The sequence below is a fragment of the Balaenoptera physalus genome (assembly GCF_965194825.1).
Source record: "Balaenoptera physalus genome assembly, chromosome: 10".
Taxonomy (NCBI): Eukaryota; Metazoa; Chordata; class Mammalia; order Artiodactyla; family Balaenopteridae; genus Balaenoptera; species Balaenoptera physalus.
This window is the reverse complement of record NC_138889.1, coordinates 98,561,997-98,574,026: the sequence shown is the minus strand read 5'-3', so window position 1 is coordinate 98,574,026 and position 12,030 is coordinate 98,561,997. Positions and strand designations below refer to the sequence as shown.

At 48.2% G+C, this 12,030-nt stretch overlaps 1 protein-coding gene across 1 annotated transcript in view; it reads left to right on the top strand.

The window, feature by feature from the left end:
* The first annotated feature begins 457 nt into the window (after positions 1-457).
* SYT13 (synaptotagmin 13) overlaps positions 458-12,030 on the top strand; it is a 42,725-nt gene continuing 31,152 nt past the window's right edge. Inside the window, exon 1 of the mRNA XM_082410540.1 lies at positions 458-714. Coding sequence (XP_082266666.1) covers positions 535-714 — 180 coding nt within the window. The 5' untranslated portion in view covers positions 458-534. The remainder of the gene's footprint in view (positions 715-12,030) is intronic.

Here is a 12,030-nt window from a genome sequence, read left to right as displayed (position 1 = left end):
TAAACACAGCAAGTTCGGGAGATAGGAAATCTCCAGCTTTGTGTGCTTGAAAAAGCTCCTGTTGATTTTCCAGCCTCCTCGGCCAGAGAGGGTGAACAAAGAAAGGGTTAGCAGTCTGGTAAAACGACCCCCTACTCAGATGGAGTCTCAGGCCTGGGTTTGAGCCCCGGTTTCCCTGCTAACCTAATGCACAATGTGACCTTGGCCAGCTCCTGCCCTTCTGGGACCCAAGTGTCCTTCTACGTAAAGCGTGAAGGATGGCCCGAGATGACCTTCACGTCCCTTCCACCTGAACGGCTCAGGCTCCGGTTAGGGTCGGGGGTCCGGTCATATGCTGGAGGGGAGGGATGCTGGCTGACGCGGAGCTGAGCGCGGGCGCACCAGCTCGCTCCGGGTCCAGCCTCCTGCTCTGACGTCCTCGAGCCGCCCTCCCTCCCCGCCCCTCCGGCGGCTGGAGAGCGGCTGGCGCGCCCGGATCCCAGGCCCGGGAGGTGCGCGGCGGCGGGACCCAGCCCCGCGCGGGGAGCGGGCACCATGGTGCTGTCGGTGCCCGTGATCGCGCTGGGCGCCACGCTGGGCACGGCCACCAGCATCCTCGCGCTGTGCGGGGTCACCTGCCTGTGCCGGCACATGCACCCCAAGAAGGGGGTGTTGCAGCGGGACCTGGACCCCGATCCGGAGAAGGCGAAGCCCGGCGTGCTCCGGTCCCAGCAGGTGAGCGGGGGCGGCGCCTTGGTCTCCCCGGGCCGGGTGGGGTCTCCCGGGCAGCGGCGGGGGAGTGGGTGGCAGGCAATGGTCGGCGTTCTTCTTTGCGCGATAGAGCATGGCAGGGTGTGGGGACCGCGGACGTGCTCGGGGTCCCTCGGTGGGGTGTGTGTGGGGGGTCCTGAAGGCCTGGGGGTGGAGGAGGGGTCGGGAAGGATAATGAAGGGTATGGGGGGCTTGCGGGGACAGGAGAGGAACCGGGACAGCGAGCGCTAAAGGGGCGGGCATGGGAGGGAATGGGAAAGGGAGCTTGGATGGGAATGGGGCTGGGAGGGGATTTGGGGGCTGGGAGGCGAGCGTGGGGAACTTGGAGGAGTAATAAGACCGGGACGCTGTGAGGGGGCTGGGGGAGCGGGCTGTGAGGGTTAGGGGAGACTGAGAAGGGAATGGTGCAGAATGAGAAGCTCGAATTGGGGGGAAGAAGAAGGGGGGCTGTGAGAGCGAGGAGGGGGGCCAGTTGTGGGCTGGCACAGGGAGAGCACTGACAGAGTGGAGAAGGGGGAAATCCACCAAAATCCAGAGAGCAGGTGGCCGCTGTCGCTGCAGTGGGAGCTGGGGAGGGGCAGCTGGGCTGGGTGTGCCTGGGGTCTGGAGAGGCAGAAGAATATGGAGGGGCCTGCAGGACCCTCACCCTGTCCTAGCAGCTCTCAGCTCCAGCCAGACTGAGCGAGTAGCTGAGACCTCCCCGAAGGTGTGTCTGGAGATGCCCCTGGAGACAGGAGGCCTTTTATCCCATGCATCAGCTTGTCCCCAGCGCCTCTCTGGGCAGGAAATGGGTGGTGTCCCCATTGTACAGAGCAGCAGAAGGGATCTGGGAGAGGTTTGGAAGGACTGTGCTACATGGGCTGCGATCTCCAAGACACATTCCCAAGGTGGCGAGTGCAAAATGTCCTCTGGAGACCCGGGAGGAAGTCTGGCTGGAAAGACTGGAGGAAGGCAGGCCCTGGGGCAGGGGGTGACTTAATGACTTCCCAAGGCCCTCTAGGTTCCTTCCAGAGCTTAGAGTTCCAGGGGAGGCACTATAAAGCTGTGATTCCACCTTCCTTTTGCCAATTAATTATTCAAAAGCTCAGACCCAGTTGCTCGGGGCCTGTGTCAGTCACTGAGAGTGGAACGAAATGGCTGCTGTCCTTGACGCACTTACAATCCGAGAAAAGTGACATTGACACCGGCAAGAACAGGAGCCAACTGGGCAGTGGGATGTGGGACCCAGAACCATCTGAAATGGGAGTAGTGGGCTACTCGCTCCAGGCGGGCACAGGGCGGGGGAGGGGGTGTTGGATGAGCCCTTCTCCAGACGTTGGGTCCTCAACCTCCTATCCCATCCGGCACGCTTCAGGGACAGCCATTTTTCTGCCTTTCACAGTGGTGGCCCTTCAGGCACTGTCTCCTCCCCTTCCCAGAGAGAACCGCTGGGGACAGTGTTGGTGTAAGTGACCTCCGGAGTCCTTTCCAACTCTTTGTCTTACTAAGGACCAGTAGCCGACGCAATGGTCAATGATCTGTTAAAGACAAACCAGATCATGCGTCTCCCTGGCTTAAAATCCTCCACAACTTCTCACTGAGCTTGGAACAAACACAGCAAACCAGAGCCTGGCACGTACTCTGTGCCAGGCTCCTTTCTAAGTGCTTTACACTTAATGCATTTAGCAACTCAATGAAGGACTTATATGATGAGCCCAACTTAAAGCTGAAAGAGCTAAAGAGAGGGTGAGTGACTTGCCCAAGGCCACACAGTTCGAGAAGTTTTAGAGCCGGATTCTAGCCAAGCTGGTCTAGTTCTGGAGTCGGTGCTGTTAGCCACTCCACTCCACTTCCTCACCTGCTTGATGTGGCAGGTGTTTACCTCTCCAGCCAAGCTCATGCCAGTTGCCCGCTTCATGGGCCGTCTCAGCTTCCCTGGATTTTTTGATCCTTCTTGAAGACATCAACCCTTCCCATTTTCCTCTGGCTTTTCACACAGATGGCTCCTTCTCATCCTTTAGGTCTCTTTCTGTTTGAATTTTACCTCCTCAGGGAGGATTTTGTCTACGGCCACGTGTAACAAAGCCCTCTCTTCCCCATTACGTTCTCCATACCATTCCTTCCCAATTCTTTTGTAGCACTTGGGACAGTTGGATGTGATTTTTCATATCTACTCACTTGTACAATATTTATTCCCAGCACCTACTCAGTGTCTGGAACCTAGTAGGTGCCCAATAAGAAACTGTTGACAAATAAAGGCATCCCAGTGCCCAGCCATTGTGGGTGATTGTCTGAGTTATTTCTTCAAATGTGGATGCATTTTGCAACCACTGTGCAACCCAGGGCTAGCTCATAGGGACACAATAAACATTTGTTGATATGTGAGACCCATCCATTCACATCCCTCACTTGGCTCCCTCAGTGACAAGGATTTGGGCCCCTGGGGCTGAATCTGTAGGTGTGAATGTGATGAAATTGAGATCTCACAATGTCGGTTGGCTGCCATTGTGCTCAGACTGATTCAGCTGCTGACCCAGATAAAGTACACAGAGAAAAGACACTATGTTGACATTTCAAAAAAAGTAAAGGAGGTGGTATTAGGGGTGGCAGATGGCAGCAGGGTGAGGGGCGTGGCACATGTTGACAAAGAGGAGGAGAGTCAGGTAAGGAAGCCTCTCTGAAGATGTTCCTTAAACAAAGAGGGCATGGGGGCTGGGGAAGAGGGTTCTAGATTCCTGTAGCCACTGACAACTGGGATGTCTCTGGGATATAGAGTGACCGCCCATGTCTCTATAAGTCGCTGATTGTGGTTGCTGGAAAAATTCCTTGGATTTGTTGGCCATGCCTGGGAATCCAATTTCTGGTCATGAATTGCAGTGATTTTGAAAAGCACTTTGAAGCTTTCCCTGAGGGTTCTTAACCTGAGGTCCACAGACCCCAACAAGGGGTCTATAGCTAAACTGTAAGGGGTTCTTGGTCTTGGAGAGGAAAAAATTGTATCTTTCTTTTCATTAACCTCTACATGAAGCTTAGCATTTTCTGTAAGTAGGAGTATAAACAACACACCACAGGAATATTAGCAATATCTGTGACTTGGTCCTCAAGGGAAATCACAGAGAGTTTCAGAACACAGCACAGCTGTTGCAGATGCTTTATGATAACATTTATGCTCATCTCTAATTCTAAATTATGCACTTATTAAATCCCCCGCTAGATCCTATTATTTAATGAAAGAATAAAGAGGCACACATATAACCATTTCCCCGATTGATTTTATTAGATGTACTGTTGTAGTCCTATGTCTTTTATTTGCTGCTTTTCAGACATTCTTCTCCAGACAGCTGAAGGAATCCATCCAGCATCTCCACCATGTGGGAGGTGGCGGAGGGTGCAAACCCTCAGTCACCGCTGTTCATGCCTCCAGCCAGCTTCAATTCATAATTTGTCTTGGCTTTTCTGAAATATACATTGTGAACCCTTTATCCTGCCTTCTTACACAATCCCTCACCCTCACCTGTGTGCAGCCTTTCCAGGGAGGAGAGGGATTCAGTTTCACTACACTGTCCTTGTGATCTGGCAGCATCACCTGGGACCTCCCTCCCTGTGGTCAGCCCAGCTTTCAAAGCTCGGTTATTATACAGTGATTACTGGATGCTTAAGCCAGAAGGCAGAGCAGAGAGGCAGACACGGTGTGTGTGTGTGTGTGTGTGTGTGTGTGTGTGTGTGTGTGTGTGTGTGTGTAATATCTTCGCTTCACCGCTGCTGCCGCATCTCTTAGCAAGAGGCAGCCAGACCCATTGGTTCCTTCCCCCAGAATTTCCTTTTCACGCTTGTCTGCACAGGCTGTCACTCACAGCATTTCTGGGTCCTTGCAGAGGAAGCCCTCCTTTTGGCTAACCTAAATAACTACAGAGCAAGTAAGGGGAAATGTCAGTGCCCTGACACGTTAGCACGAGTTGCAGTCCTGTTCTCAGAAAGCTTTCATTTCAGGTCTGATTTTTCTTCCCATCTGGTGCTTGCCTTGCTTACATGAATCTTCTCAAATGAGTCTCAGAGTTCCCAGGGTAACCCTGCTGCTGTCCCCTTGAAGCTATGTGGTCAAAAGCTCCTAGCTCCCAATGCTACTTTCTACCAAACTATAAAATCCTACCCTCCTTCCAGCAGAGTTGAGAAGGGAAGTGGCTTTTGATGGAACACCCTGTTAGTTCATTCAGGCTGTTATAAGAAAATACCACAGAGTGGGTAGCTTATAAAAAAAGTTTATTTCTCATAGAGCTAGAAGCTGGGAAGTCCAAGATCAAAGTTCTGGCCAATCCAGTGTCTGATGAGGACCAGCTTCCTAGACTCTTGGATGTTACCTCACTGATGGAAGGGGCAAGGGGGCTCTCTCCTGCCACCTTTATAAGGGCACTAATCGTATTTATGAAGGCTCCACCCTCATGGCCTACTCACTCCCAAAAGCCCCACCTAATCTATGACAAAGGAGGTAGGGATATACAATGGAGAAAAGACAGTCTCTTCAATAAGTGGTGCTGGGAAAACTGGACAGCTACATGTAAAAGAATGAAATTAGAACACTCCCTAACACCATACACGAAAATAAACTCAAAATGGATTAAAGCCTCACCTCCTAACATTTTCACAGTATTGATTCTTCCAATCCAAGAACATGGTACATCTCTCCATCTGTTTGTGTCATCTTTGATTTAAGGGGACACAAACATTCAGACTACAGCAAACACTAATAGATTCAAAGTTTTTAAGAAATAATTTAAACACATGCTGTATTTTTATCAAACAACATATGTATAGTGGAGTCTTCCCCCCCACCCCCAAGATCAAGGAGTGTATTTCATTTCCCTTGTATCCCTGACAATATCCGGTGTGATAACGGGCACATGATAACCCTTCAATGTATATTTTGAGTTAAATCATCATATCGTGACATAACACTGAATAAGAGAGTGAAGATGCAAAAGAATGCACATGGTTAAGCTTCCATTTCCACAAGATTTGAATTCAAGCCCGTTTATGTCTGGGGTTTCCGCTGGGGGCAGGTAATGACTGGGGCAGAGTCGGGAGCTTCCCAGCTTTTGTTTATAAGCTCTGCCTCTTGACGTGGTGCTGGTTACACAGCTGTGTCCACTTTATGAAAGAAAATTTATCCAGCTCTACATTTATGATTTGTGTACTTTTCTGTATGTAGTTATAACTCAGTAAAGTTTTTATTATTTGTCAAGTTGTGTTGTAATGTTTGTGAACACTGATTTAGTATCAAGCCACTATTTATTTTTTTAACATCTTTATTGGGGTATAATTGCTTTACAATGTTGTGTTAGTTTCTGCTCTATAACAAAGTGAATCAGCTGTATGTATACATACATCCCTATATCCCCTCCCTCTTGAACCTCCCTCCCACCCTCCCTATCCCACCCCTCTAAGTGGTCACAAAGCACCAAGCTGATCTCCCTATGCTATGCAGCTGCTTCCCACTAGCTATCTATTTTACATTTGGTAGTGTATATATGTCCATGCCACTCTCTCACTTCATCCCAGCTTACCCTTCCCCCTCCCCGTCAAGCCAGTATTTTTAATACCAGGATGATTTGGGGATTATAATCAAGAGATGTGGCCCTCCTTTTTGTGGTCCATTATGCATCACCTCCCTGGCCCTGTCTGCCTTCTTCTGCTATGCCTGTGGCCACCTCCTCCTTCGGACTAGGGACTGGAGAACATCAACGTGGCCTGATTAACTCTCCCACCTGTTTTCCTCTTCCTTAGACCACTGGAGCAACATCCTCTCAGATCACTTGTCTGAATGCAGACTTGTCAGAGTGAGGATGGATCAGAGCCCCGATCTGCATTTCATCAGCTAATAAGCTCATTGACTAAAGGTTAATGAACACATGCTAGGCACTGGGATGCAGCAATAAAAAGACAGGTGTATGCTGTTCCTTGCAAGTGGGGAGGTAGACAGTGAAGCCAGCAGTTGCCGTGAAGCGTGTTACAGTGCTACCATGACAGGTGAGGTATGGGGGACCATGGGAAACCCTTAGGGTGGGAATCCCCACCTTCGGCCCAAAGTAGAACTTTCTCCAGTTCTCGTTGGCTACTCTGATGAGGTCTCCCCTCTACATCAGTGATCGCAGGAGGCCAACATGAATTGCTAACCCTGCTCCTGGAACTGATTTGACTCTGGACTGCCATAAGGTCTGACCTCTTTGGATTCTCAGTCCTTTTAAAGAATTGATTTCTCAGCTGATCTCCTGGCTGGTGAACTTTCCTGTTCATATAAACAAACAAAGAAACAAAAAATAGATCCGTTTCCACAGAATAATAAAGAATAGTGATAGCATAGCTAACATTTATTGAGTTCTTTATGTGTGCCAGGCTCTGTTCTAAGCTCTTTAACCATATTAATTTTATCCTCACAATAGCCCTATGAAATATGCATAATTATTACTTACATTTTACACATGGGAAAAGTAAAACACAGAGTGCTTAAGTAACTTACTCAGTGGCAGAGCTGGGAATCAAATTTAGGAATTCTGGTTCCAGAGCCCACACGTTTGACCACTAGGCTGAAGATTAGCAGAAAAAACTAGTCAAAATTTTACTTGAGCCACTGCGTTTCCCCAGATATGGCATAAAAGTGTCTACAATATATGAATCTTTGCAGGTCAAAGATTTGCAGAAACCTTTCCCAAAGCTTTGGATGTCTTTGCTGCCTCTTGCTTCCACCATGCTTCAAGCACCGGGTGCAGCCCTGGGCCCTCCAGAGAAATTTACACAGTAAACATGTTTGGGCTGGTCGCTTAGCAACAGGGAAGACAGTATGAATTTTGCATCAAGAAATTAGCATAGATTATTTCAAGGAGATGAGCGCACGCCCACTGGAAACCCTTGGCCCTTTGAAACATAATGTGGACTTTTGGTCTGTGTCCATCAATCCCTTCCTGGTGGCAGGTCCCAGACCCGTCACATCTTTTTCCCTTTGTAGTTTCTCCTCTGGTTCAGCATGTAGATAATTCATGTTCATGGCTCTTCTCTTCATGTGATTGACGGTTCACTAGCACCTTTTGTTAATTCCAGCAGAAAGTACTGCTGCATCTTTCGACATTTTTAGACTTTCAGATACTAGCCCGGATTATCTGGGGTACAAGAAGAGGAATAGAGAGTCCATCAGAGCACAATGGAAGAAACACCTGGACGAGAAATCAGAGGGGCTTAAGTTGAAGGCAGAAGGAAGGGGAGAGACTGGCAGGATCGGGAAGCAGCAGACCCAGAAGACAAAGAAGAGGAGACAAGTTAAAGAGTGACTGGGGCTTCCCTGGTGGCGCAGTGGTTACGAATCCGCCTGCCAATGCAGGTGAAACGGGTTCGAGCCCTGGTCTGGGAAGATCCCACATGCCACGGAGCAACTGAGCCCGTGCGCCACAGCTACTGAGCCTGTGCTCTGGAGCCCGTGAGCCACAACTACTGAGCCCGCGTGCCACAACTACTGAAGCCCATGCGCTTAGGGCCTGTGCTCTGCAACAAGAGAAGCCATGGCAATGAGAAGCCCATGCACTGCAGCGAAGAGTGGCCCCCGCTCGCCGCAGCTAGAGAAAGGACCTCGCGCAGCAATGAAGACCCAACGCAGCCAAAAATAAATAAATAAAAAAAATTAAAAAAAAAAAAAAAAAGAGTGACTGTCCCAGCGTCAGAGACCAGAGGGAGAAATGAGAATATGCGTGGAGGATCCCTGCGCTGTCCACGCTATTGACCTACAACTTCCCCAAAACCAGTAACAGCTTATCTCCGACTTGTTCCTTGATGTTACTGCATTCACTACGTCCAGAGCTCCTTTCTGCCAACAAACATTGGGAAACCCTGCTTTGAGGATAGAGAAGAGCTTCACAGAAACGGGTTTTAAGGACTAAGGGATTCTTGGACTTCCCTGGTGGCACAGTAGTTAAGAATCCGCCTGCCAATGCAGGGGACACGTGTTCAAGCCCTGGTCCGGGAAGATCCCGCATGCCGCAGAGCAACTAAGCCCGTGTGCCACAACTACAGAACCTGTGCTCTAGAGGCCGCGAGCCACAACTACTGGGCCAGCGAGCCACAACTACTAATGCCTGCGTGCCTAGAGCCCGTGCTCTGCAACAAGAGAAGCCACAGCAATGAGAAGCCCATGCTCCGCAACGAAGAGTAGCCCCCGCTCGCCGCAACTAGAGAAAGCCCGCACGCAGCAACGAAGACCCAGCACAGCCATAAATAAATAAAATAAAATAAATTAATTTTTTTTAAAAAACTTTAATAAAAAGAAGAGAACTAAGGGATTCTGAATGTACGTGTCTGAATCAACACACATGTGCCTACAAAGGGCCCCCTATAACCAATTTGTTAAGAAATAATGAGTTAGGAGATTTCTAAAGGAAAACAGATGAAAAAGCTAGATCTATTCCTTCCTCCCATCTCTCTCAATTTTGTTTATTGAGCGCAGACCTGTGCCAGATACTGTGTTGGGGCTGGGGATGCAGGAACCGCCCCCTCCTCAATGACACAGTGACCTTTCTCAGCCTTCATGAAACTTACATTGTAATGGGGGAACCAGAGTTAGTAGAAGAAGAGCACAGATCAATGAAAATGTGTGATGGTGGCAAGTGACCTAAAGAGAAAGTTCTGGTGCTATGAGAGGGTAAGGTGGAACTGATCCAGGCGAACAGGTCAGGGAAGGCTTTCCTGGAGGGAGTGATGGCCAAGCTGAGAGCTGGCATAGGAGGGGAAGTTAACCAGGGCAATGGGGAGGGGTGTGAGGGGTTTCAGATAGGAATGAGGCCGTGCAAAGGTCCTGGGACAGGAGGCAGCCTAGCACTTAGGAGGGCCCAGGGAAAAGTCAGTGTGCCTGGAGAGCAGAGAGAAAGGATGCCCAGTGTATATGATGAGGCTGGGGAAGGGGACAGGAGTCTGGGCAAGCAGGGTATTGCAGACCATGGGCAGGTTCCTCCATTCCTTTATTCATTTATGTATCAAACATTTATTAAGGCCTACGTAAGTGACACTGACCTGTGTACTGACAGCGCGGAGGCTACAGTTATTTTCAAAGCTTTTTAAAGTTAAGGTGAAATTCACATAAAGTTAACCATTTTAAAGTATACGAATCAGTAGCATCTAGTACATTCACAATGTTGGACGATCACTACCTCCAGCTAGTTCTAAGACATTTTTATTCCCCCTGAAGAAAACTCCATCCCCATTAAGCAGACACTATTCCTCTCTCTCTCTGCCTTCAGTCTCTGGAAACCACCAATCTGTTTTCTCTCTTTATGGATTTGCCTCTTCTGGACGTTTCATATATTTGGAATTTTAAAATCGGTGACTCTTTGTGCCTGCCTTCTTTCACTTAGCATAGTGTTTTCAAGATTCACCCATGTTGTAGCGTGTATGAGGAGTTTATTTCTCTTTATGGCTGAATAATATCCCATTATATGTACATGCCTCACTTTGTTTATCCGTTCATTTGTTGATGAACATTTGGGTTGATTCTACCTTTTTGGTTATTGGAATAGGGCTGCTATGTACATTCCTGTACAAGTATTTGTTTGCAGACCTATTTTCAATGCTCTCAAGTATCTACTTAGGAGTGGAATTGCTGGGTCCTATGATAATTCTATGTTTAACTTTTTGAGGAACCTCCAATTGCTTTCCGCAGCAACTGCACCTTTTACATTCCCACCAGCAAGGCATGAGAGTTCCAGTTTCTTCACATCTTTGCCAACACATTATTTTCCCATTTTTTGTTGTTATTTTTTGTTCTTTATTATAGTCATCCTAGTGGGTGTGAAGTACTTTCTAGACGTTTACTTTTTAAAAAAAATCCAAACTCTTATTTTTAAAATCTTCATCAGTATCTTGAACGTTTTCAATGAGCATTTCTGCTCTGTATTGAATGTCAATTACAGAGAATCCACACGGGCACACCCGTAAAAGCATGTCATGGCCCCTGAGTCTCACAAGAGGAGTGGAGTGGGCAGCGGTGCTGGCTCCCCTGCTCTCCCAGCAAATCTGCACCTGCTACTCCATCCTTTAAATACGGTGCATATTATCACTGTCACCTTCCTCATTCTTTGCCCCAAGCTTTAGTCCCTCGTGGGTCCCAATCTGCTTCACCTAGGTTCCTGGGGGCCCTACAAACCCAGGTCCAATTGAGGTGCTATTTACTACCTTTCAACATCGTTTCCTCACGTTGGCATCATCAGGGCAGTGTGATGCCAGGAGGAGGAGCCTGGATCCCCTACCGTATCCATTCACTGCACACACACAAACTTTCCCACCAAGGAGTTCCCTAAGTGCTAATTAAACAAAGGGTGTTTTAATTGATTCATATTATAGAACATTCCTGGGAGAGTTTTACATGGTGTTTAAGAGCATTACAGCAATACACAGTGATATTTGGGGAAGCTGTTTGAGGTTTTGGGTGGACTTGGAATGCATTATAATTTTCCCCATTTAAAATAGTGGAATACAAGCGACTGCTCTCTGAAATTCACTAGCCAGCATGTTTCCATGAACAGATTAGAGTCAAATAATGAGGGGTGGTTGCATGTATGAATATGTGCACATGCATATGTAAATGTGAATATGCACATATGCATATATGAATGAGAGAAAGGGGAGGAGCAGCGCATGGAAAATCTGTGAAACTGAGCCTTAGTCTTAGTCCGTCTGGCAGAGACCCTAGGGTACCTTGATGTATTTCATTGACTCCCTCCACCCTCCACTCATTAAATCCAAGACATACTTTTCCTTCATAGAAAAACTGAGCAGGCTTTGCAGAGAGCAAGAGAAGTGAGGAGAAATGTTGAATGACTGCGTGAGTCATTGGACGGATGGATAGATGAATGGGGAGGAGATTCATGGGGCCACCGTCTCTGCTTGCAGCCAGAATAAAAATCACAAGCACAGAAATGCAGGGGAAGGTGCTGAGCTTGTGGAAGAATCTCTGTGCTCAGCTTCAGTGACACCACGTGGGATCAAGACAGGCCTGGAGGGCGTGGTGGCTTCACTTTGTATTGGTTTCCCTACCTTCAAGCCTCTGTTCATGCAGCTGACATTGGAGACAGTTTAAAAAATCTCCCGTTGCAAAGACCAATGAGTTAACACCCTGGGGGGACCATGTTTTACTTGGAAAATCATCATAAACCACGTCGTTTTGGGCTTGCTGTTAAGAGTGGCCTGATGAGAGGGATGTAAGTTACTGAGGCAGGAGAGTGAAGACTTTGTTTTTCAAACAGAATTAAGAATGATGTTTTGGTGAGT